At 47.6% G+C, this 25,877-nt stretch overlaps 1 protein-coding gene across 1 annotated transcript; it reads left to right on the plus strand.

Annotated features, from left to right (window-relative positions):
• The first annotated feature begins 5,831 nt into the window (after positions 1–5,831).
• Positions 5,832–25,297, plus strand: UNC45B (unc-45 myosin chaperone B). Its single transcript, XM_056864887.1, has 19 exons — positions 5,832–5,993; positions 6,898–6,934; positions 8,001–8,176; positions 9,742–9,831; positions 11,321–11,488; positions 11,803–11,971; positions 13,171–13,341; positions 14,013–14,184; positions 16,025–16,325; positions 17,947–18,041; positions 18,589–18,730; positions 20,040–20,180; positions 21,573–21,700; positions 21,831–21,897; positions 22,509–22,622; positions 22,729–22,844; positions 23,387–23,504; positions 23,641–23,796; positions 25,031–25,297. The coding sequence occupies exons 1-19, from the start codon at positions 5,832–5,834 to the stop codon at positions 25,295–25,297; spliced, it is 2,790 nt and encodes a 929-aa protein (XP_056720865.1).
• The last annotated feature ends 580 nt before the right edge of the window (positions 25,298–25,877 follow it).

The raw sequence follows: 25,877 nt of genomic DNA on the forward strand, positions 1-25,877 counted from the left end.
TGTAAACCGTTCTGGAAGATAACGCAGGATAAAAATCCAAAGCAAGCTTCTAGCCCTTGTGAAGACCCGGTTCCCATGCTAGAAGTCAACTTGTAGTTGTGTCCACTTCACACAGCTCGGCCACACACCAAAATTGCAGATGAGGGCCAAGCACTTTGTAACATCCTTGACAATTCACTTTCCTGTGCGTAGGGCTTGAGGGTGGAGGGAAAGGGCCGTAGCTCAGTGGTGGAGCATCTGCTTGGCAGGCAGAAGGTCCCAAGGTTCAATCCCCAGCATCTCCAGTTAAAGGGACGAGGCAGGTAGGTGATGGGAAAGACCTCTGCCTGAGACCCTGGAGAGCCGCTGCCGGTCTGAGTAGACAAGACTGACTTTGATGGACCAAGGGTCTGATTCAGTAGAAGGCAGCTTCATTTGGGGAGGGTCCGTGGCTCAGTGGTAGAGCCTCTGCTCGGCATGCAGAAGGTCCCAGGTTCAATCCCTGGCATCTCCAGTTAAAGGAACCAGGCAAGTAGGTGATGTGAAAGACCTCTGCCTGAGACCCTTGAGAGCCGCTGCCGGTCTGAGTAGACAATACTGACTTGGATGGACCCAGGGTCTGGTTTGGCATAAGGCAGCTTCACATGTTCATGTGTGTTCGTGTGATAAGGCAGAGCATTCAGCCATATAAACTGTGCAGCTCAGACACAGGAACACGACCTGCAGGAGACAGAGACTTCAGGCAAGAGTCTGTTCAGAAGAGACAAGTCATTTAAACCAATAAAAAGTGCATTCCCCCACCCGCAAAATAATAACAATACGAGCTTACTTTCTCTGCAGATAATTCCCAGTGGGTAGCCGTGTTAGTCTGTCTGCAGTATAGTAGAAAAGGACGAGAGCCCAGTAGCACCTTAAAGACTAACAAAAATATTTTCTGGCAGGGTATGAGCTTTCGTGAGCCACAGCTCACTTCTTCAGATTAGTATCTGAAGAAGTGAGCTGTGGCTCCCGAAAGCTCACACCCTACCAGAAAATATTTTTGTTAGACACTACTGAAGAAGTGAGCTGTGGCTCCCGAAAGCTCACACCCTACCAGAAAACATTTTTGTTAGACCCTAATCTGAAGAAGTGAGCTGTGGCTCCCGAAAGCTCACACCCCACCAGAAAACATTTTTGTTAGACCCTAATCTGAAGAAGTGAGCTGTGGCTCCCGAAAGCTCACACCCCACCAGAAAACATTTTTGTTAGACCCTAATCTGAAGAAGTGAGCTGTGGCTCCCGAAAGCTCACACCCTACCAGAAAACATTTTTGTTAGACCCTAATCTGAAGAAGTGAGCTGTGGCTCCCGAAAGCTCACACCCTACCAGAAAATATTTTTGTTAGATCCTAATCTGAAGAAGTGAGCTGTGGCTCCTGAAAGCTCACACCCTACCAGAAAATATTTTGGTTAGACACTAATCTGAAGAAGTGAGCTGTGGCTCTCGAAAGCTCACACCCCACCAGAAAATATTTTTGGTAGTCTTTAAGGTGCTACTGGACTCTGGCCCTTTCCTCTGCAGATATTGCCTTTTGCAAAGCAGCAACAACAAACCGTGGGAAAAGAAAGGCATGCAATAGCAAGTTTTAAAACAACAGCAGCAACTTTTAAAAGCTGCAGTTACCCGGCCTGCTTGCAGAAGCACACATGGAGGAGCCAGACCCACCTACCTATTTTCTTTCCGGAGGGCTCAAACCCACACCTGTCCCCCATCCGTGCGAGCCTCTTCTCCTCCTTGCTCCTCTCCATCGCCTGTTTCGTTCCTAGAGCGGCGAGCTCGCCTCGTCCACCCACCCATGCTTTGGTCCCTTTTTGCGCCCCCTGCTGGACGTACGAGGGATCCGACCCGCGGAGGCTCGTGCTCGAGCGGAGAGCCGCCGGACTTCGGTTTTGCTTTGAACAAAGAAGGTGGTTTTTATCAGCGCGAGGGCTTCTGTGCATAGATGCAGGCACATGCATGCAAACAAATGAACAATGATGGACTGCCATTGGTTCCCAACCTTTTTTTGACCAGGGACCACTAGGACTTTTTTGTTCGGTGCAGGGACCCCAAGGTCCAAAATAAAAATCCCGAGAATTTGAAAATAAACTTGAATTGATTGTGCAAATCAATTTTTCCATTGGTTCCCAACCTTTTTTTGACCAGGGACCACTAGGACTTTTTTGCTCGGTGCAGGGATCCCAAGGTCCAAAATAAAAATCCCGAGAATTTGAAAATAAACTTGCATTGATTGTGCAAATCAATTTTTGATGCATTGGTTCCCAACCTTTTTTTGACCAGGGACCACTAGGACTTTTTTGCTCGGTGCAGGGACCCCAAGGTCCAAAATAAAAATCCCGAGAATTTGAAAATAAACTTGAATGGATTGTGCAAATCAATTTTTCCATTGGTTCCCAACCTTTTTTTGACCAGGGACCACTAGGACTTTTTTGTTCGGTGCAGGGACCCCGAGGTCCAAAATAAAAATTCAGAGAATTTGAAAATAAACTTGCATTGATTGTGCAAATCAATTTTTGATGCATTGGTTCCCATCCTTTTTTTGACCAGGAACCACTAGGACTTTTTTGTTTGGTGCAGGGACCCCAAGGTCCAAAATAAAAATCCCGAGAATTTGAAAATAAACTTGCATTGATTGTGCAAATCAATTTTTCCATTGGTTCCCAACCTTTTTTTGACCAGGGACCACTAGGACTTTTTTGTTCAGTGCAGGGACCCCAAGGTCCAAAATAAAAATCCCGAGAATTTGAAAATAAACTTGAATTGATGGTGCAAATCAATTTTTGATGCATTGGTTCCCAACCTTTTTTTGACCAGGGACCACTAGGACTTTTTTGTTCGGGGCAGGGACCCCAGGGTCCAAAATAAAAATTCTGAGAATTTGAAAATAAACTTGAATTGATTGTGCAAATCAATTTTTGATGGGAGTCCATTCGTTCCCAACCTTTTTTTGACCAGGGACCACTAGGACTTTTTTGTTCGGTGCAGGGACCCCAAGGTCCAAAATAAAAATCCCGAGAATTTGAAAATAAACTTGAATCAGAACTGTTAGTTAAACATTAAACTTAGAATAATATTTGAATTTTTTTTTTTATAATAGAAAACTTTTAATTGAAAAGATTAATTTATTATGGGTTTATAACTTTGTTTCGCGGACCTTAATTCAAGGAGCTTCTAAGGCACTGGTTCCCAACCGGGGGTCCACGGACCCCGTCCGCGGACCCCCGGTTGGGAACCAGTGCCTTAGAAGCTCCTTGATCAATTGATCTTGAGCAGCATATATCCAGTGTTGGAGGGATATAAGGATTGAAACAAATCTTGCCACTGACAATGTAGCCTTGGGGTCCCTATCGCTTAGTAAAAAAGGCATTACGTCAGTCACAGAGGCATTGGGTTTGTATATTAAAAGGGGGGAAATATAGTGCGACCGAAGTTCCTCGTAAAAGCGGCATTCCAAAAGGGCATGGGCTAATGAGTCAATAGAGCCAGAAGAGCAACGGGAGATCCTGTCTGAGTATTGTATATTCAGAATTCTGCCCAATAATGGGATCGCAACCAGATCAAACCAGATCATAGAACCTCCATGTTCAGAGGCAGTGTATCCGAATGCCGGTTGCTAGCAGTGACAACCAGACTACAGGAGGGATGGTGTGACTTCTGGGTCTGTCTACTGCTTAAAGGAATTAAGAAGATGGCATTTCTTTCGGTTAAAGATTAATCGTCATGCATTATGTTGTCGCAAATTGGGTTGCCAAACTCCAAGCAGGACCTCCTGGAATTACAGCTGGTCTCCAGATGACAGAGATCAGTTCCCCTGAAGAAAATGGCTGCTTTGGAGGGTGGAATCTATGGCATTAAACCATGTCATGATTCCTCCCCAAGCTCTGCCCCCCCACACACACACACACACCCAAATCTCCAGGAATTTCCCAGCCTGGAGTTGGAAACCCTTCATATGTTCCAGTTTTCCGTTGGCATCAAAGTGATACCCTGTTTTCTGGTTCTTGTCCCTGGTAAACTACCCTCTTTTGTCCCAATTTGTATAAGGGTGGGGAATGCCTGGGAATACCTGGTTTAAATGTCATTATTGTACATTACTAATGTTGTTGTATCCCGGACCTGGATAGTCCAATCTTGTCAGATCCCAAAAGCTAAGCAAGGTTGGCCCTGGGTTCTACTGGGATGGGAGAGCACCGACAAAGTCCACGATCGCTATGCAGAGGCAGGCAATGGCAAACCATCTCTATTCGTCTCTTAACTTGAAAACCCTACAGGGGGTCACCATTAATCAGCTGCAACTTGACAGCAAGCAAAAAGTTGCCATTCTTCCTAAGTAAGATCACGATGGTTCTTGTAGGTTATCCGGGCTGTGTAACCGTGGTCTTGGAATAAGATCACGATGTCGCAATGGGATCAGGGCCCGGAGCAAGTTCTGGAAGTTACTGGAGACACACACACACACACCCGGCTGTTGCAGCTGCTGCTGGAATTATCCTAAGCCCCCCCTCCAGAGCAAAGCCATTTGTTCCACGGTCTCAAATATCTGACACATCCTTAAATAGAACGGCAAGGGGGGTCTGCGCATTTCGGCAGGGTGGGCTGTTCCCCTGGTGCCTCTTTGCACATTTGCCATTTAAAAGCGAGCCGTACAGCCTTGCTGGATCCCAACGCAGCTGTTGACATGCTCCTTTCAGGGAATTATTGAGACGTGTGGTTCATTCCAGATTTAAAGGCGCGACTCTCCTGTTCATGTGAGACCCTCGCCCCTAAGCTCTCGCTCACTGTGCTGTGGTCCTTGGCTTGCAGCTGTTTCATTGAGCTCTATATTTATCAGTGCGCTACAAGGGAGGAGAGAGTGCGCGCCGTGCGCTCAGCAAAGGAAGACTCATCCGGCTGGCGAACAATTCTGAACCCTGTCAAGGTGAGGAAGGTTTGGGGGTGACGGGAGCATAAATTGGGATTTTAGGAGAAAAGCATGGAATAAAAATCAATAGTATGCTTTGTTTGCACGTGAAGAATTATTGCCAGAAGCGTGCAGAGCATTTTTTTTCACATCGGCCGTGGCAGGTGACTGTGACAAATCCCAGAGGCCCTTTGAAGCTGCCCAAATATGGAGAGGAACTGAAATACTTGCAGGGGGTGTGTGAGAGTTCGTACGGCGTGGGGTCTAAGAGCAGACGCTGGGAAGTGCCCGGTTCGAATCTTGCCTGCGCCAAAATCTCATGACGCGAGCCATTCTTTTTGTCACGTTTATCCTTCCAACCTGCAATGTGGGAATAAATAATATTTGCCCACCTTGTAGGGCTGTTACAGTGACTACCTATCCAATCTCACAGTTCCTGCTTATTGTACGTTGTACTCCTTAGCCTGTTTTAACTCGCTCTCTTGAGCAGAGCTAACTAATAGATTTAGGGAGTTCCGTGGGCATGTAGAGACCACCTCTTTGTCTGTAGGTGGCCGAGTTTTGCCAGTTTTGCGACTGGCACAGGGGCAGGCATTTTGTGTGTGTGTAAAGTGCTGTCAAGGAGCCCCGTGGCGCAGAGTGGTAAGCTGCAATACTGCAGTCCAAGCTCTGTTCACGACCTGAGTTCGATCCCAACGGATCGAAGTCGGTAGCTGGCTCAAGGTTGACTCAGCCTTCCATTCCATATCTCTGGTACCTGGCATTAAATTTTTTGCTACGCATGGCCCAGCCCAACCAAGTGACATTTATGTCATGTCCGGCCCTCGCAACAAATGAGTTTGACACCCCTGCCCTAGATGTTCTTTGAAATCCCCCCTGTTCATAGACTGATAATGTTAGCACCTTTTCCTAGATGGAAGACCCTGTGCAGCTGAAGGACGAAGGGAATAAATATTTTCAAGACAACGACTACGAGAATGCGATTAAAAGCTACACCAAAGCCCTGAAACTCACCAATGACAAGGCGCTCCAGGCTGCCTTGTACCGAAACCGAGCGGCGTGCTTTCTGAAAAAGGTGAGGCTACAAGAGGGGAAAGGAATGCTCGCAAATAGGTGCAGAAACCCATATTTGGTTTAAGAAAAAAAACATAGTTTATCAGATCTATTGTGTGTGTTAAGTGCCGTCAAGTCGCTTCCGACTCATGGCGACCCTATGAATGAAAGTCCTCCAAAATGTCCTCTTTGACAGCCTTGCTCAGATCTTGCAAACTGAAGGCTGTGGCTTCCTTTATTGAGTCAATCCATCTCTTGTTGGGTCTTCCTCTTTTCCTGCTGCCCTCAATTTTCAGATCTATTACCCATCATTTATTGTTAGACACGCTTCTGACACAGAAGCCACCAAAGTAGAGCAAGGGCCACTGAGGCAAATACAGTTGTCTACAGTCCAAGGTGTCACATAATGAGGTATAACACAGAGAAATGTATAATTTTTTTCAAATGACCCTCAGTTCACCAAAGGTCATCTTCTGTCAATCACACAGCTGAATAGGAAGATGGTCAACAAGCAGAGAGTGTAGGAACATCAGAAGAGCCCTGCTGGATCAGACTAATGGTCCATCTAGTCCAGAATCCTGTTTTATGCAGTGGGCAACCATCTTCCTCAAAAGCCCCCAAAGCAAACCCTTCCCCTGTTTATGGAGGAGAGGACTATTCATGGCTACTAGTAAAAATGGATACTAGTCATGATGCATCCCTATTCTCTCCAGGATCAGAGGAGCATGCCTATTATATCAGGTGCTGTGGAACACAGGCAGGGTAATGCTGCTGCAGTCGTCTTGTTTGGGGGCTTCCTAGAGGCACCTGGTTGGCCACTGTGTGAACAGACTGCTGGCCTTGATGGGCCTTGGTCTGATGCAGCATGGCTTTTCTTATGTTCTTAGAATCGCTAATGCAGATCTTTCTTCTTCCCGAAACCGCAGGAGAGCTACGTGCAGGTGGCATCAGATGCATCTAGAGGTAGGTCTGAAATTGGCTCTGGATTTGTGGGGTTTGACCAAGAAGCGTTTTTGCTAGCTGCTTGCTGTTGGCTTACCAATGAGATGGCCAGTTATGTAGGACAAGAGCCCACAAAAAAAGAGGACAACATTTGCACAAAGTTTGCACATGCTAATTTACACTCAAAGCTGTACATTTACACATAATTGCTGTAAACAGATATACAATTCTTCATAGAGCCCGGGTAGGGCAGCAGGTAAATCTCAGCTCCTCGAGTGACAGTTTGTCACTCAAATCTTTACATAAAGCTTATTTAGCTATAAAAAAACCCCACCAGCCAATTCTACTGGACAGAAGCAGAACTCAGATATTCCAGAGGAAAATAATAAAAAAAGAAGACTTTCATTTGCAAAAGAAGAAGAAGAGTTGGTTTTTATACCCTGCTTTTCTCTATTGTAAGGAGCCCCGTGGCGCAGAGTGTTAAGCTGCAGTGCTGCAGTCAAAAGCTCTGCCTACGACCTGAGTTCAATCCTGACAGAAGTCGGTTTCAGGTAGCCGGCTCAAGGTTGACTCAGCCTTCCATCCTTCTGAGGTCGGTAAAATGAGGACCCAGCTTGCTGGGGGTAAAGAAAAGATGACTGGGGAAGGCACTGGCAAACCACCCTGCAAACAAAGTCTGCCTTGGAAACGTCGGGATGTAACGTCACCCCATGGGTCAGGAATGACCTGGTGCTTGCACAGGGGACCTTTACATTTACCTTTTAAGGAGTCTCAAAGCAGCTTACAATTGCCTTCCTTTCCTCTCCCAACAACAGCACCTTGTGAGGTAGGTGGGGCTGAGAGAACTGTGACTAGCCCAAGGTCACCCAACAGACTTCATGTGGAGGAGTGGGAAATCAAATCCAGTTCTCCAGATTGGAGTGCGCCATTCTTAAGCAATACACCATGCTGGCTCTCACATCTGGCCATCCTTCTTACTGACGGAAAGTCAAAAGTGTTCCCAGCCTGCTTCTGCAATATTTGACTCTGGGCCTGGCATTTGTACTAAGAACTGACCATTTTACCACCCTCTGCTATTTCCCGCCAGCAATCGATATCGACCCAGCTGACATTAAGGCCTTGTACCGGCGCAGCCAGGCGCTTGAGAAGCTGGGCAAGCTGGACCAAGCCTTTAAAGACATCCAAAGGTGTGCCACGATCGAGCCCCGGAACAAAAACTTCCAGGAGATCCTTCGCCGACTGGGAGCCGAAATCCAGGAGAAGGTAAGCGTCCAAGAACCAGGAGTTGGAGAGGGGTGCAAGACGTGTTTACAGCCCAGAAGCTGCATCTCTTTGGCCCATGTTGCAGCTCTTACAATACCTTTGCCAATCTCCAGGTGGGCCTGAAGAGCTCCCAGAATCACAACCGATTGCACAATTGTTCTTGAAAAATGTGTCTAATCTTTTCTTAAAGCCATCTGAGCTAAGTGGCTACCATCATACCACGTGGCAATGAATGCCACAAGTTATTCATGCATATTGTTTAAACGCCTCGCATAAACAGTTTAAAGAAAACTTCAATTTTATATGTATATCAGTTGTAATCCTAGGAGATCTCCAGTCACCACCTGGAGGTTGGCAATCCTTTTATTGCACCATAAGCTTTTGTGATCTACAACCCATTAAACAATTATAATTTTTTCCCCTTCAATTATCCCAGAGTGTAACTGAAGCTAAGCAAAGTCGGCTCTGGTTAGTACTTGGATGGGAGACCACCAAGGAAGCCCAGGTTCGTGACTCAGAGGCAGGCAATTGGCAAACTGCCTCTGTTGAGAGGCAGTGTGGTATAGTGGTTAAGAGCAGTGGTTTGGAGCGGTGGACTCTAATCTGGAGAACCGAGTTTGATTCCCCGCTCCTCCACAGGAGCAGCAGACTCTAATCTGGTGAACCAGGTTGGTTTCCCCACTCCTCCACATGAAGCCAGCTGAGTGACCTTGGGCTAGTCACAGCTCTCCTCGAGCTCTCTCAGCCCCACCTACCTCACAGTGTCTGTTGTGGGGAGGGGAAGGGAAGGTGATTGTAAGCTGGTTTGATTCTTCCTTAAATGGTAGAGAAAGTTGCCATATGAAAATCAACCATCTCAGCCTTCCTGTTAAGGCGTACCAAATTGCTATTGCTGTTTTTGCTATTTTGTGGGAAAGGGGGAGCAAGCCACACTATGTGGGATATTCTCTGTTCCCCTGGGGTAGAAGAATAAAGGAATTGGCAGTCTCTTCTCACGATATCCCTTGATGGGTTTTTGAAGTTGCTTAGCCTGTGTTTAGCAATGGATTAGCTCCACTGCTGGCAGTTACTTAAAAATAAAAAGAGAAGGGGGGAAGTCCCCTGCAGCACAGACGGAGTTCTAAGTCCTAATCGGAATGGTCCATTCATCCTATTCCGAGGAGTTTGTGTCATGTGTACTCTGAGATTTGGGAGGGTTGTGGCCTCTGCAAGTTAAATAGTTTTAAGTGCTAGATTGGACATGCCCAAATTTGTTGGTAGCTGGCACAGAATGTTTTTTTTTTTTAATATAGTTTTGTACTCTGTAGTCTAATGCATAGGGTTGCCAGGTCCCTCTTTGCCACTGGCAGGAGGTTTTGGGGGTGGAGCCTGAGGGGGGCAAGGTTTGGAGAGGAGAGGGACTTCCATGCCAGAGAGTCCAATTGCCAAAGCGGCCATTATCTCCCGGGGGACTGATCTCTATCGGCTGGAGATCGGTTGTAATAGCGGGAGATCTCCAGCTACTACCTGGAGGTTGGCAACCCTACTAATGCATGGCCTGTGCTCTTTCTCAACCCCTGCTGCAGTTGAAGATACAGTTCTCGACGGACGCCAGAGTGCAGAAAATGTTTGAAATCCTGCTGGATGAGAACAGCGACAAAGAGAAACGAGAGAAGGTGAGCATTTTCAAGAGCCTAAGAGGGGATTCCTGCTGGGAGCACAGCCGTTCTGCTCCATTTTTCCAGGTCTGGAAATGTCGTTGAAAGAAGCAAGCTGGAGCATCTATTTACCCAAATACGTATAAGGAGAACCTAACTTCATGTATTATTGTCCATGCGTGTGATTCCTGCCACATCTGACTTGGTCCTATCAGGCAGATGTACACTGGGAGTTTCATGCCCATCACTTTTCCCAGGTGCGTAGGGACCCAATTCAAACTGAGACTGCAGCCCATGGGAGAGGTGATATCAGCCTTCCCCCTATACCAGTCTTCCTTCTCCCGCGTACATTTTTCTGACCTGCAGCAGCACCAGGGAGCCACCATTTACCCACAAGGGGAAAGGTTTGATTATCAATAGGCTACACATGTTCTGATGGGCCATGCATAAGTTTCACCAACTCAGCAAACAACAGTTGAATACATGAAGCTGCCTTCTACTGAATCAGACCCATGGCCTATCAAAGTTAGTATTGTCTACTCAGACCAGCAGCGGCTCTCCAGGTCTCAGGAAGAGTTCTTTCACATCACCTACTTGCCTGGTTCCTTTAACTGGAGATGCCAGGGATTGAACCTGGGACCTTCTGCATGCCGAGCAGATGCTCTGCCACTGAGCCACAGCCCCTCCACATGTAGATGTTCTGTCAGTGAAGCACAAATCCTTCTTGAATACCTCCCTTCTACTGAATCAGAAACTTGATCTACCCCGTTTCATAGTTCTCCAGGCTCTGTGTGCCGGAGCGCTTTTCTCCATCCCTTCTTAAGTGGAGATGCTGGAGATTGAACCTGGAACCTTCCAGATGCAAAGCAGATACTCTGCCACTGAGCCACAGAGCTGACACAGAGGACATTTAATTTTGGGGAAACGGCAGAGGGGTGAAGGCTTAAGCGAGCTGTCTCTGCATGCCTCAGTCACAATCCAAATTGGATCCCTTGTGTACCTCAAAATTAAGCTGCCAGCATGGAATTTCTGACCTGGATGGCCCAGGCTAGCCTGATCTCGTCAGATCTCAGAAGCTAAGCAGGGTCAGCCGTGGTGAGTATTTGGATGGGAGACCACCAAGGAATACCAGAGTCTCTATGCAGAGGAAGGCAATGGCAAACCACCTCTGTAAATCTCTTGCCTTGAAAACCCTAAGGGGTCGCCACAGGTTGGCTGTGACTTGATGGCACTTTGCGTGCACACATGGAATTTCCAGTGCATGAAAGGAAGGAAGGGAGGAAAGGAGGAAAGAAAGAGAAGGAAGGAAGAAAGGCAGGAAGGTCTTTCTTAGCCAAACTATACAGATTTATCTTCTTTATGGCGTCTCTTTTCTGTTGTTCTTTTCATCGCAGCATGAAATCATTGCCTTGAACATCATTTGGCTGGTGGCTCTCAGCTGCTTCAAAGCCACGAAGTGAGTCGGGTGGTAACCAACCCTCTTTCTTTTTCTTTTTTTCCAAATCAGGCAGCAAACAACCTCATCGTTCTTGGCCGGGAGGAAGCCGGAGCGGAGAGGATATTCCAGAACAATGGTCTGCCCTTGCTGGTGAGGCTGATAGAAACCAAGAACCCGGAGCTGATCCTTGCGGCTGTGAGAACCCTTTCGGGGATGTGCACAGGACATAAGGCGCGGGTAAGAGGGCCGCGGAATAGAAGTGCTCTGTCAGTTCTTTGTGGTATCCTACAAGTGTAGGGATACCAACCTCCAGGTGGGGCCTGGGGATCTCCCAGAATTATAGCTCATCTCTAGATCACAGAGATCAGTTATCCTGAAGAAAATGGCTGCTTTGGAGGGTGGACTCTGTGGCATCATATCCCACTGAGGTCCCTTCCCTTCCTAAACCCTGCCCTTCCCAGGTTCTACCTGCAAAACGTCCAGGAATTTCCTAGCCTGGAGTCGGCAACCTTAGCTCAGACCAGACAATCCTACATTCTTTCTTCGAACAGGCCACCGCAATCCTTCACTTGCTGGGCATCGACAACATCTGTATGTGGATGTCCATAGACCACGAAGAGATCTCGCTGGCCGTCTCCCACCTTCTGCAGACCATCATAGACTCGTTAACCGGGGAGGGCAAGAAAGACGAACATGGAAAAGAAGATGCTCTGGTGCTGGGTAATTATCCTTGGCAACGGCCTGACAAACTGACTAGTGTCCCTAAAATTACTTTAAAGGGCTTAATTCTGGAACAGTCAGGAACTAACTCCTAACATTTGTGGTCTGACAGAAAGCCCACCATGAACCAGCGATGCCTTCTCCATTTGCTCCCACCAGGAAATTAGCGCTTGGTCCCCTGACCTGGATGGCCCAGGCTAGCCTGATCTCGTCAGATCTCAGAAGCTAAGCAGGGTCAGCCCTGGTTAGTATTTGGATGGGAGACCACCAAGGAATACCAAGGTTGCTGTGCAGAGGAAGGCACTGGCAAACCACCTCTGTTAGTCTCTTGCCATGAAAACCCCCCAAAAGGGGTCGCCATAAGTCGGCTGCGACTTGACGGCACTTTGCACACACACATTAACTGTTAGGGTTCCTCAGCTTTCACCACCCTTGCTCCTAAGATTCCTTGGGAGGAGGAAATAACTGCCACCAGTTTGAATCATGTGGGGCAGATACAAATTTCATAACTTCCTTTCAATTATTGAAATGTGGGGATGCAGTTTAAGACAACCAATGCTAATCAGTCCGCAGGTTACCAGACTATAAAAATATTTATTAGCCCACCTTCAGATACATATACATATAGATCATTTTTATCGTGAAAGAAGTAAAAAAGCCAACTTGTCTATCACTTTGGGGCCTGGTTGCCTGGGGGCCATTCTTAACTCACCCTAGGCGAACAGGGAAAGGGCCATTTATAACCCCAGTTAGATCATATGGATCACTTTTATCCTGAAAGAAGTAAAGAGACGACTTGTCTATCACTTTTGGGTGTGGTTGCCTGGAGGCGGTTCTTAACTCACCCTAGGCGATGAGGCAAATGGCCATTTAAAACCTCGGTTAGTGTATTTACATTTTTAAAATATTAAGCTGCCTCATACCAAGTGAGACCTTTAGCACATCTTGCTCAGTATTTCCTATCCTGGTTGGCAGTGTCTCTCAGGAAGAGAAAGCTTTCAATTTTTCCTTCCTCTGCTCCGTTAACTGGAGATGCGGGGGGGGGGGGGGTTGAACCTGGGACCTTCTGCATGCCCGTACATGTTGTATGGCAGAGACCTGGGCCCTCCCAACAGATGAAAAACTAGTAGCACATATGTACCATAACATCTGTTTTACTGAAATTATTTTGCACTGAACCGCTGTCATCTTCTGTGCAGACACCAAGAAAGATCTCAAGAAGATCACCATGCACCTTCTAGATATGCTTCCCAATAAGAAGGTATCAGGGCAAGGCCGGGATCGTGCTCTCAACCTACTCAATAAAAACGTGCCAAGGAAGGATCAGAGAAACCACGACAACAGCAGGACCCTCTTTGTGGTTGACAATGGTAAGCACACCTCAAAGTTCTCTCTTTCTGTCGAGACTTTACAACAGGAAATCAACCACAGAACAAAAATCAGTTTATCTCTCTGAAATATCTATACCCACATCTCTCATTCGTATATAGGGTTTCCAACCTCCAGGTACTAGCTGGAGACCACCTGCTATTACAACTGATCTCCAGCTGAAAAAGATCAGTTCACCTGGAAAAAATGGCAATTGGACCCTATGACATTGAAGTCTCTCCCCAACCTGCCCTCCTTAGGCTCCACCCCAAAAACCTCCCACTGGTAACAAAGAGGGACCTGGCAACCTTGTTCATATAACAGGAAGATATGTAAAAACATGCTGATAATACGATTCACAAACATGTTGATTCCAAACTGTTGAGACTGCTTTCTGACTGCTCAGTGTTTTCAGACTATCGACCATGGCTCAGTGTCAGAGTTTTTGTTTTGCATGCCGAAGGTCTCAGGTTCGATCCTTAATGTCTTCAGTCCAAGGAACTCAGGTTGCAGGGAATGTGATGTGATAGGTCCATGCCTGGAGAGCTGCTGCCAGTCAGAGCAGACAATACTGAGCTAGAGTGACCGATGATCTGACTTGGTATAAGGCAGCTTCATAGGTGAGGACTCCATATGTTAACTTGAGCTCATCCTGTGTCCTTTATCTCCCCAGGTCTAAAAAAGATCCTGAAAATTGCCGGCCAGATCCCAGACCTGCCCAATTGCCTGCCGCTGACAGAGAACACCCAGCTGACAACTTCCGTTCTTCTGAACAAACTGTACGACGATTTGCGATGCGATCCTGAGAGAGATAATTTCAGGGAGCTCTGCGAAGAGTACATTCAGTGAGTCCAGCTTTGGGCGTCTTACGTGGATTTTCAAGAACAGGCAAAGCACAAAAGGAGGGAGGGCTTAAGATTGTCCTTAGGATCCAAGACCAAAACAGAAACGTGTTATGGGAGGGGCTATGGCTCAGTGGTAGAACCTCTGCTTGGCATGCAGAAGGTTCCAGGTTCAATCCCCGGCATCTCCAGTAAATAGGTTCAGTTTAAAGACATTTCTCCGCCTGAGACTGTAGAGAGCTGTGGCCCTTCAAAGAATCATAGAATTATAGAGTTGGAAGAGACCACCAGGGTGATCCAGTCCAACCCCCTGCACAATGCAGGAAATTCACAGCTACGTTCCCCTCCACACCTCCAATGACCCCTACTCCATGCCTAGAAGATGGCAAAAAAAAAAAAAAAAACCCTCCAGGGTCCCTGGCCAGTCTCACAACACAGAACCAGATGGACCTATATATGAAATAATTCCATATATTTGTATATAAAGGTACAAAGGTAAAGGTCCCCTGTGCAGGCACCGGGTCATTCCTGACCCATGGGGTGACGTCACATCCCAACGTTTCCTAGGCAGACTTTGTTTACAGGGTGGTGAGCCAGTGCCTTCCCCAGTCATCTTCCCTTTACCCCCAGCAAGCTGGGTCCTCATTTTACCGACCTCAGAAGGATGGAAGGCTGAGTCAACCTTGAGCCGGCTACCTGAAACCAACTTCTGTTAGGATCGAACTCAGGTCGTGAGCACAGCTTGGACTGCAGTACTGCAGCTTACCACTCTGCACCATGGGGCTGTTATGATATTTGTATATAGTCATATTTATTATGGTCCTGAATCATGATCAGCATGATGTAGTGGTTAAGCACAGTGGACTCTAATCTAGAGAACCAGGTTTGATTCCCCACTCCCCCACATGAGCGGCAGACTCTAATATGGGGAACTGGGTTTGTTTCCCCATTCCCCATTCCCCCAAGCCTGCTGGGTGATCTTGAGCTAGTCACAGTTCTCTCCTAACTCACTTAGCCCCACCTACCTCACAAGTGTCTGTTGTGGGGAGAGGAAGGGAAGGCGATTGTAAGCCAGTTTGAGACTCCTTTGAGAAAATCGGCATATAAAACCCAACTCTTCTTCTTCCTCTTCTTCATGAGGCTACAGCATGTACCTCAGAGCCCTCTTCAGATCTGGAACGGATCTGACTTATTTGATCAGCCATTGCTGTTAATAGACAATAGGAAGTCTCTGGGTTGCTGTAAAGGTTAGAAGCCTGGCCTTCTACTCAGCAGGACAGTGCCTTCTCTGCTCAATTTACCCCAAGAAACTCAGGCTGGAGCTCATGAAGCTGTGTTATACTGTGTCTGACCACTGGTTTATCAATGCCAGTATTGCCTACTCTGACTGGCAGCAGCTCTCCAGCTTCTCAGGTTGAGGTCTTTCACATTATTTACTGCCTGAGCCTTTCAGCTGCAGATGCCAGAGAATGAACTTGGAACCGTCTGCGTTCAAAGACACTCTACCACTAAGCCCTTCTTTAAAGAGAATGCACCCTCCTGGTCTGTATTCAGGTACGGACTCCCAGAGTCCTGGCTTGGAGTCCTGGCTTACATACTGTAAGTCCAAGCTCAGCAAACAAACTCGCTGCAAGGATTGAAAGGGGAGGAAAGGTATGGCATGGATGCTGGCCAATCGGTGCCATGCACAGGGGGCTTTCCCTATTAAATCCAAAATTCACCCAATGGGCTCTTAGGAGAACAAAAATGTCCATCTGGTGTAACAGTGGTGAGGACACTCCTAAATCATCTCCATTGCACTAAATGGCTTCGCTCAAAGTTCTCAATATGTTCTATGCTTTAGGAGCAAAATTGACCCGAAAGACATGGATAAGACCCTTCATGCCATCCAGGTAGTGTCTGGAGTCTTGCAAGGACCTTTGGACCTGGGTAACAAGCTGCTGGGCATGAAGGGCGTCATGGAGATGATGGTGGCCCTGTGCGGCTCCGACAGAGAGATCGACCAGTTAGTGGCCGTGGAAGCCCTCATCCATGCCTCGACCAAGCTCAGCCGGGCCACCTTCATCATCACCAACGGGATCTCCCTGCTGAAGGAAATTTACAAGAAGACCAAGAACGAGAAGATCAAGATCCGAGCTCTGGTGGTAAGTTGTACTGTGTGCATGTGTGTTAAGTGCCGTCAAGTCGTTTCCGACTCATGGCGACCCTATGAATCAACGTCCTCCAAAGTGTCCTATCCTTGCTCAGATCTTGCAAATTGAGGGACGTGGCTTCCTTTATAGAGTCAATCCATCTCTTGTTGGGTCTTCCTCTTTTCCTGCTGCCTTCAACTTTTCCTAACATGATTGTCTTTTCCAGTGACTCTTGTCTTCTCATAATACGTCCAAAGTACGACAGCCTCAGTTTAGTCATTTTAGCTTCTAGGGTCAGTTCAGGCTTGATTTGATCTAAAACCCACTGATTTGTTTTTTTGGCGGTCCAGGGTATCCACAACACTCTCCTCCAACACCACATTTCAAAGGAATCTACTTTCTTCCTAGCAAAGTTCTCCTAGCAAAACCAAAACAGAAAGGGGAAGAAAGACTTCAACCCAGAAAGACCAGGTAACCAAGAAGTTTGGCAAAAAGCCTAATACTAGAATAGGTACTTAAGGGTAAGGTAGTTCCCTGTGCAAGCACTGGGTCATGTCACATCCCAACGTTTACTAGGCGGACTATGTTTACGGGGTGGTTTGCCAGTGCCTTCCCCAGTCGTCTACACTTTACCCCCAGCAAGCTGGGTACTCATTGTACCTACCTCGGAAGGATGGAAGGCTGCGTCAACCTTGAGCCGGCTACCTGAAACCAACTTCCATCAGGATCGAACTCACATTGTGAGCAGAGCTTGGACTGCAGTACTGCAGTTTACCACTCTGCGCCATGGAGTTACATGCGATAAATTAACAAAATTTTAGCATGTTACAAGTGGCAAAAAAAATCCATTAAAACCAAACGCCTTTCGCCCAATAGGCCTTCCTCGGTGGTACAAATTGTAAAAATAAAAAAAATGTTAACATTGTACTTTATGGTGTGTATTTTAACCATTTGTACCACCAAGGAAGGCCTATTGGCCGAAACTTGTTTGGTTTTAATGGAAATTGTTTACCACTTGTAATGTATTAAAGTATTGTTAATTTATCGCCTGTAACCCGTAAACATTCATTCTGGTATCAGGCTTTTAGTCAACCTTCTTGGTTACCTGGTAAGTTCTCGTAGACCTATCAGGGTTTTTTTGGGGGGTGGGGGGTTGTATGCATTGAAATGTCCCGGAATTAAGCAGAAGGGCAAGATTATTCCGGTGATCATTAGTGCTGCATACCTCTATCCCACAAGCCAGTGTAAATCATTCAGATAAAAATTTCTCAAGTAAAATTCATGCTCAGGGGAGACTAACAAACAGGAGTTGTCATGGGTGCTGAACAAAAACTGGCCACCCCAAGCAGGAGAACCACATGCCCCAATCCTATTTTGGGTGGATTGCATTTGGTTAGTTTTTCATATAGCCACAAGGTATGTTTCAGGTCCTTTTTTCAAAATAATAATAATAATAATTGTAAGCCGCTAGGAAATTAAGATTAAAATGCAATGTATTAATTGGCAATTCTGTAAACGCTCTCATTTTGTTGGACGTAAGATGAAATTCATCTTAACTTTTAGCCTGTGTAAAACTACCCCTCTGCCACACTGCCCCACATACTGATTCTTTTCTTTGAAATATTTATTCTAGGGCCTTTGCAAGCTGGGCTCCGCAGGGGGGACCGACTACGGCCTACGCCAATTTGCCGAAGGCTCTACCGAAAAGCTAGCGAAACAGTGTCGGAAGTGAGTGATGGGTCTGGAAGGCCCTATTGTGGTATGGGTGGGACCGATTCTTTACCTCTGCTGTCTCACCCTTCCGTCAGGATCTTCAGCAATGCCCCCTTTCTCCGTCATGAGAAGTCTCACCAGTGGGCGGGGGCACATTTGTCTTCCAACCGCTGTGTGAAGGTGGAAAGTGCCATCAAGTCGCAGCTGACTTATGGCAACCCTATGGGGGCCACAGGGACCTCCAGATGAATGCAAACCTGGGGCAAAGTCCCCATTCTTGGGTCAAATAATGGTTTATGCTGCAGCAGCCTTTGCAACGGAGAGAGGGAAGGCGGCATGGTGTAGCCCTATCTCATCAGATCTCGGAAGCTAAGCAGGGTCAGGACTTGGATGGGAGACCACCAAGAAAGGCTCTGCAGGGGAAGGCAATGGCAAACCACCTCGGCTTCTCAGTTGCCTTGAAAGCCCCTTGCTGGGGTTGCCAGAGGTCAGCTGCAACTTGACGGCGCTATGCACACAGTCTGCAGAAGAAGAGGTTAACAGCCTGCTTGTGTTCATCCAGATGGCTGTGCAACCCCACCATAGACACCCGCACGCGGAAGTGGGCCATAGAAGGGCTCGCCTACCTGACCCTGGATGCTGACGTCAAGGACGATTTTGTGGAAGATGAGCCGGCCATGCAAGCCATGTTTGAACTCTCCAAGGTAAATCCTACACATGCAACACACTTGCAGATTTTCACATGTGGCGATGGTGTATGAAGGGTGCATGTGAGGGGAATGCTAGAAGAACAGCCTTTCCCCAGCAAATTAATGCAGCATGGGGGGGGGGAATAAACCATGCCATTTACGGGAACCATCGATTCAAAAAACCAATGTCTCGACACACAACACATAATTAGCTTATGGAACTCACTGCTACATGACTTGTGGCAGTAGCTACTTTGATAGCTTGAAAAAGGGGGTAAGACAAATTCATGGAGGAGGAGAGGCCCACCAGTGTCTAGCGGCACTTCCATGTTCCCAGCCGGTGTACCTCTGAATGCCACAGGGAAGGGCTATTGTTCAGTGGTAGAGCATCCGCTTGGCATGCAAAAGGCCCCAGGTTCAATCCCCAACATCTCCAGTTTGAAAAAGGATCAAGTTATAGGTGATGTAAAAGAACTCTGTCTGAGACCCCAGAGAGCAGCTGCTAGGCTGAGTAGACAATACTGACCTTGATGGTGTGTGTGTGTGTTAAGTGCCATCAAGTCACTTCCGACTCATGGCGACCCTATGAATGAAAGTCCTCCAAAATGTCCTATCTTTGACAGCCTTGCTCAGATCTTGCAAGTTGAAGGCCATGGCTTCCTTTATTGAGTCAATCCATCTCTTGTTGGGTCTTCCTCTCTTCCTTCTGCCCTCAACTTTTCCTAGCATGTCTGTCTTTTCCAGTGACCTTGATGGACCAAGCATCTAATTCAGTATAAGGCAGCTCTAGTGTTCAATTGTGGGGGAAGGGGGAGACCAAAACCATGAGGAAACTTTGTTCTCCATGCCCTGTTCATAAGCCTTCCAGGATCATCTCTGGGGGACACGGTATGCTACCCTCAATGGGCCTTTGCTCTGATCCAGCAGGCTCATGCTTTGGCAATGTTCATAACTCTTGAAAATGTTAGGTAAATGCTAAGAACCATTGTGTGTGTGTGTACAGTGCTATCAAGTTGCAGCTGACTTATGGCAGCCCCTTATGGTTTTTTCAAGGTCAGAGACTAACAAAGGTGGCTTGCCGTTGCCTTCCTCTCCAGAGCAACCCTGGTATTCCTTAGTGACCTCCCAGCCAAATACTAACCAGGGCTGACCCTGCTTAGCTTCTGAGATCTGATGAGATCAGTCTACACCAGGCCACCTTCCCTACCAAGAACCATTAGCATGGGTCTTATTTTTAACAAGGCACACTGAACACAACCCATGCTTGAGAAGCAGCCATCCGTGGCTTCAGATATCTCATAACTTCTCCTTTTGTCCCCTGCAGACGAGTGACAAGACCATTTTGTACTCCGTGGCTTCCGTCTTAGTCAACTGCACCAACAGCTACGACGTCAAGGAAATCCTCCCCGAGCTGGTGCAGCTGGCCAAATTTTCCAAACAGCACGTGCCCGAGCAGCACCCAAAGGTAGGCTGGAATCACAAAGTCTAGCTAGAAAAACTCAGGAGGGTCAGTAGCCCAGGGCCTCTGGGGTGTGAGGGCATCAGATGCCAGGACAAAAGAAGCAGGAGGGGCTGGGGGCATGGCCATACTTGCCAAGGAGTCAGAATGAGACTGGAGTCAGCCAAACCCTGTCGATGAGCCAACAACCCCCCTGGAAGACTGGTGGGATGGGTCTGTCCAGGAGCTAATGCTGTGGGAAGGGGCTGGCTGGACATCACTGCCGCTGTTGGGGGAGATGGCATTCCCTTGAGGCTATGCCCAGCATGGAGGGAGCCCCGTGGCGCAGAGTGGTAAGCTGCAGTACTGCTGTCCAAGCTCTGCTCACAATTTGAGTTCTGTCCCGACGGAAGTCGGTTTCAGGTAGCCGGCTCAAGGTTGACGCAGCCTTCCATCCTTCCGAGGTCGGTACAATGAGTACCCAGCTTGCTGGGGGTAAACTGTATAGATGACTGGGGGAGGCAAAGGCAACCCACCCCGTAATCATAATCTGCCTAGTAAACGTTGGGATGTGACGTCACCCCATGGGTCAGTAATGACCCGGTGCTTGCACAGAGGACTACCTTTACTTACCTTTATGCCCAGCATGGGAGCAGTGGTGGCCTCCAACCCTAGGGGTGGGTCCAGATGCTGCTGAGGGCCTTAGGGTTGCCAAGTTGGTAAATTCCTGAAGATCTAGGGATGGAGCCTGGGGAGGGACCTCAGTGGGATATGATGTTATAGAGTCCACATTCCAAAGCAGCCATTTTTCCCCAGGGAAACTGATCTCTCTGGTCTGGAGATCAGTCATAATTCCAGGAGATCCCCAAGCCACACCCAGATGTTGCCAAGAGGTGGCCAGAAGAATCCTTGGGTGGTGGACAAAGCATGGAGGGAGAAGGGCACCTATAGGAAGGGTGTGGAGAAGGGAGGGAGGAAATTCCTTGGTAAGGGCTAGGGTTGCCAGCTCTAGGTTGGGAAATACCTGGAGATATGGGGGGTGGAGCCTGAGGAGGGTGGGGTTTGGAGAGGGGAGGGACTTCAATGCCATAGTCTAATAGACCAAAGCGGTCATTTTCTCCAGGGGAACTGATCTCTATCGCCTAGAGATAAGTTGTAATAGCAGGAGATCTCCAGCCACCGCCTGGAGGTTGGCAACCTTAGTAAAGGCCCCGCCAGAGAGGTTACTCTGCAGTTGGTAGATGCACCAACTGGTGCCTGGGAGGTTTTATGCAGGAGAGGCAGACCACCGCCCTCCCCAGTCTGCTATGCACCCCCCACTACAATGCCTCTGGTACGAGCAAGCTCCCCCCCCCTGGGGTCTCAGAGGGTGAGCCGGCACCTAGGTAATCCCCTGGCCCCCTTCTCTTTCTCACCCAGGACAAAAAGGACTTTGTCGAGAAGCGAGTGAAGCGTCTGCTCAAAGCCGGCGTCACCTCTGTGCTGGTTTGCATGGTGAAAGCAGACAGTGCCATTTTGACGGACCAGACCAAAGAACTCTTAGCTCGGTAAACTTGCTTACGCCTGTGTGTGCTCGAAAATTGGGGAAGGGGGCATATCGGGCAGCGCCCTGTAAAGTGATAGGTACATTGATGGCACCATATAAAATAACAATAATCATATATATATTTTGGGCAGGGTTTTCCTCGCTTTGTGTGACGACCCCAAGGACCGCGGTACCATTGTGGCTCAAGGAGGTGGAAAGGTAAATGCAATCCTAAGCTTATACCCCAAAAATCTTGTTGATCTTGAAAGTGCTACTAGACTCGAATCTATATCTCAGCAAATGTGTGTCTGTAAATCTACATTTTCCAACACAACTGGAATGAGGGGGTGGAGGTTGTGGGAACCTTTCCCACACACCCCCTTTTTCGCTCCTTTGACCCATAGGTCCTGAGCAGTTATTTCTTAAGAGGAAAATATGATGGAGAGAGATTTGGCCACGGCCAGTGTTATATTTGGATCTCTATCCATCAGCAAAAAGGAGACTGTTTTGTCTCTTGTTATGGGGGCAGGAATTCTCACCAATATGGGGGTGATCCATATGGTGGTGGTGTTTAAAAAGGGGGCAATGCAATATTATTTGTTTCCTATTTGTATCTGACGAAGGGAGGTGAGACTCTTGAAAGCTTATACCCTGGAAATCTTGTTGGTCTTTTAAGTTGCTACAGGACTTAAATCTAGCTTTCTGGCAATCCTAAAAACACTTTCCTGGGAATAAGCCCCAAAGAATAAAATGGAACTTATTTCTGAGTAGCCCTGCTTAGGATTGTTCTGCTTGGGGTTTAGTTTTCTTTTTTATACATTCATCAACAGGCTTTAATACCATTAGCTTTAGAAGGCACAGATGCTGGCAAAATAAGAGCATCACACGCCCTGGCGAAGATTGCTGCCGTTTCCAATCCAGACATCGCATTCCCCGGTGAGAGAGTGAGTAAACTCTTGCTTTCTGTAGACTTCGTGATGTAGCAACCGTTGGAACGGGCCAGGATCCCGCCATTGGACAGGGATGCTGAGATGCCTGCCTCTCTTGCAGGTGTACGAGGTTGTGCGGCCGCTGGTCAGCTTACTGAACACAGAGCGAGACGGGTTACAGAACTTCGAGGCTCTGCGTGGTCTCACCAACTTTTCCGGAAGAAGCGACAAACTCAGGTGAGCGATAGAGCAGGGGTCCCCAAACATTTTGAGCCTGCTGGCATGCTTGGAAATTCTGACACAGAATTTCCAATGGCTGCCCCCAAACGGCTGCCACGAGAGGCGGGAGCCAGCCACAAAAACGATTGCCACAGCTTAACTTCAGTAACACAGTGTAGGTTCTTGTGCTGTGGAGGCAGCTGCTGCAAAAGCAACATTTTTTAAAAAAAAATCCGCACAGCCAATCAAATTTCCCATAGTTAATCAGAAGCCTTGCTGGGCAAAAGCCCTACTTGGCCCCACCCACTTTCTAAAAAAACACTTGGTGGGTACCAGTAAAGGTGATGGTGTGCACTATGATGCCCATGGCAACAGAGATCACTTCCCCTGAAAAAAATGGCCGCTTTGGCAATTGGACTCTATGATATTGAAGTCCCGCCCCTCTCCAAACCTCACCCCAAAGTCTCCAGGTATTTCCCAACCTGGAGTTGGCAACCCCAGGCCCCACGCAGCATCCCCCCCTTCTGAAGTGATAACCGAGTTAAATGTCCCTCCCACAGGCAAAAGATTATCAAAGAGAAAGCAATGCCAGAGGTCGAAAACTACATGTTTGAAAACCACGATCAACTCCGACAGGCTGCGACGGAATGCATGTGCAACCTGGTCGTCAACAAAGAGGTGCGAAATGCCCACCTTTTGCTGTTCTAATGGAAAGAAGCCTCTAAATCGTTGGATCACCATTCTCAACCCCTGGGACAATTCCCCTGTCCTATATTTTTAAATGGCTTGCGTTTTAATTTTTTTTTCTCCACAGGTTCAAGAGAGATTCCTGGCTGATGGAAATGACCGGCTGAAGCTGATTATATTGCTGTGCGGGGAGGACGACGAGAAAGTCCAGAATGCGGCGGCAGGAGCCCTGGCCATGCTGACCGCAGCACAAAAGAAACTCTGCCATAAGCTGACCCAAGTGGTAAGAGCCTCATTGCCAAAGAACATCGATATAGGGTGGGTCAGCAGCTCAGATGGAGAGCATGAACACATGAAGCTGCCTTATACTGAATCGGACCCTTAGTCCATCGAAGTCAGTATTGTCTGCTCAGACCAGCAGCAGCTCTCCAGGGTCTCAGGCAGGGGTCTTTCACATCAACTACTTGCCTAGTCCCTTCAACTGGAGATGCCGGGGATCGAACCTGGGACCTTCTGCATGCCAAGCAGATGCTCTACCACTGAGCCACAGCCCCTCCCCATCTACTTTGTATGTGGAAGGTCCTAGTCTCAGTACCAAGCATCTCTAGTTAAAAGAACCAGGCGCGAAAGGCCTCCACACAAGACCCTGGAGAGCTGCTGCCAGTCAGAGTAGGCACTACTGGCCTTGATAGACCAATGGTCTGACTCAGTATAGGGCAGCTTCATGTCCTCTGCAGATGAGCATATGTATTAGGGATGTTTACAAATACCTCCCCGATAGAATCAGCATATTCTGGGGAGACTTCCCATCTGAGTTGTCCATGTTGCACAACAGAGCTGCGAATGTATTCTTTTCATCCATTTTTCCATTGATGCAGCCCCAATTTTGGCTAAGTGTACACGAGATACCTATTAGATACCACATTAGATACCCAGCATGGTGTAGTGGTTAAGAGCAGTGGAATCTAATCTGGAGAACTGGGTTTGATTTCCCCTCCTCCACATAAAGCCAGCTGGGTGATTTTGGGCTCTTCAAATGCTCAGTTGTATCCTTGCGTAGGGATGTCAGAAACTCTAGGTGTGTGGTTATTTTGCAGTTTCAGAGAAGAATTGCTCCACTCTTGGCTATGGTAATGGACCACTCAGTTCAACAGCTAGTTACCCATTTCCTTGGTGGAGAGAACCGCTTTCTTAGTAGCTATCTTTTTTAAAAAAAGTGTAGTCATAGAGGCTAGATCTTGGATGCCAAAAGAACCCTGCTAACCAAACATGCACATGAACACATGAAGCTGCCTTATACTGAATCAGACCCTTGGTCCATCAGTCAGTATTGTCTACTCAGACCAGCAGCAGCTCTCCAGGGTCTCAGGCAGAGGTCTTTCATGTCACCTACTTGCCTAGTCCCTTTAACTGGAGATGCCGGTTACACATGTCCTGTAACCGTTTTAATGACTGCATTAATGTCCATTGATTGCATAAGATGAACAAAATGCCCATGCCTTGCTTTCCTCTTGTAGACGCCCCAGTGGCTGGAGATTCTTCAAAGACTTTGCATACACGACCAGCTGGACGTCCAGTACCGTGGGCTAGTGATTGTTTATAACTTAATCCATGCCGACCAAGAGCTAGCGAAGAAGTTGGTGGAGAGCGAGATGCTGGAGATTCTCACCATTATCGGGAAGCAGGAAGACAACCCCAACCGCCAGCATGTGCTCAAAGTGGCCCGTGACTGCCTCATTAAGTTCATGGACTATGGGTTCATTAAACCCGTGTCTCAGTCATAAGGACGCCGCAAGCCAAAATCTAAAACCATGAGGACTAGGAGAGCAGAGAGGCCAAATACGTATCACCATAAGAAAACTGACGCATTTCCAAAGCTTTATGAGCACAGCGTGGGGAAAGAGCCGTGCCAACTAATTCCTATCCCAATGGTTTAATGCAGTGGTTCCCAAACCTTTCGGGCCACCGCCCCCTTGGTTCCACAAACTCAGTCCCAGCACACCCTACCCTATAAAAAGCATTATTCAAAATAGGGGTTTGCATGATGCACTAAAGAAAATAACAATAAAATTTCAAAACAGGAACAATTGCACATCTATTCAAAATCAAATTGAAACTTTTTAGTTGAAATTTATTCAACAAAACTGATCCAGTGGTACCAGCTCTTCAAAGTCTGGGAAACCTTTTTGATAGTTTCCACCAAATTTGCCAGCATGGTGCCATAGCTTGATCTATTGTAAACTAGTGAACAACACAGTTGAAGGGGCCCACCTCTAGCGCCCCCTGCTGCCCCCTTGCCTCTTAGTGCCCCCCTAGGTAATCCCACCGCACCCCATGGGGTGGTTCTGCCCACTTCGGGAACCA

The sequence above is a fragment of the Euleptes europaea genome, chromosome 19 (assembly GCF_029931775.1).
Source record: "Euleptes europaea isolate rEulEur1 chromosome 19, rEulEur1.hap1, whole genome shotgun sequence".
Lineage (NCBI taxonomy): Eukaryota > Metazoa > Chordata > Lepidosauria > Squamata > Sphaerodactylidae > Euleptes > Euleptes europaea.

Excerpts from the sequence above, each read along its gene's own strand:
- UNC45B (XM_056864887.1), top strand. The coding sequence starts at position 5,832 with ATGGAAGACCCTGTGCAGCTGAAGGACGAAGGGAATAAATATTTTCAA. Across the intron at positions 21,701-21,830 it reads ACCAAAGAACTCTTAGCTCG|GGTTTTCCTCGCTTTGTGTG; the intron begins GTAAACTTGCTT and ends TATTTTGGGCAG. Across the intron at positions 22,623-22,728 it reads TCGCATTCCCCGGTGAGAGA|GTGTACGAGGTTGTGCGGCC; the intron begins GTGAGTAAACTC and ends CCTCTCTTGCAG.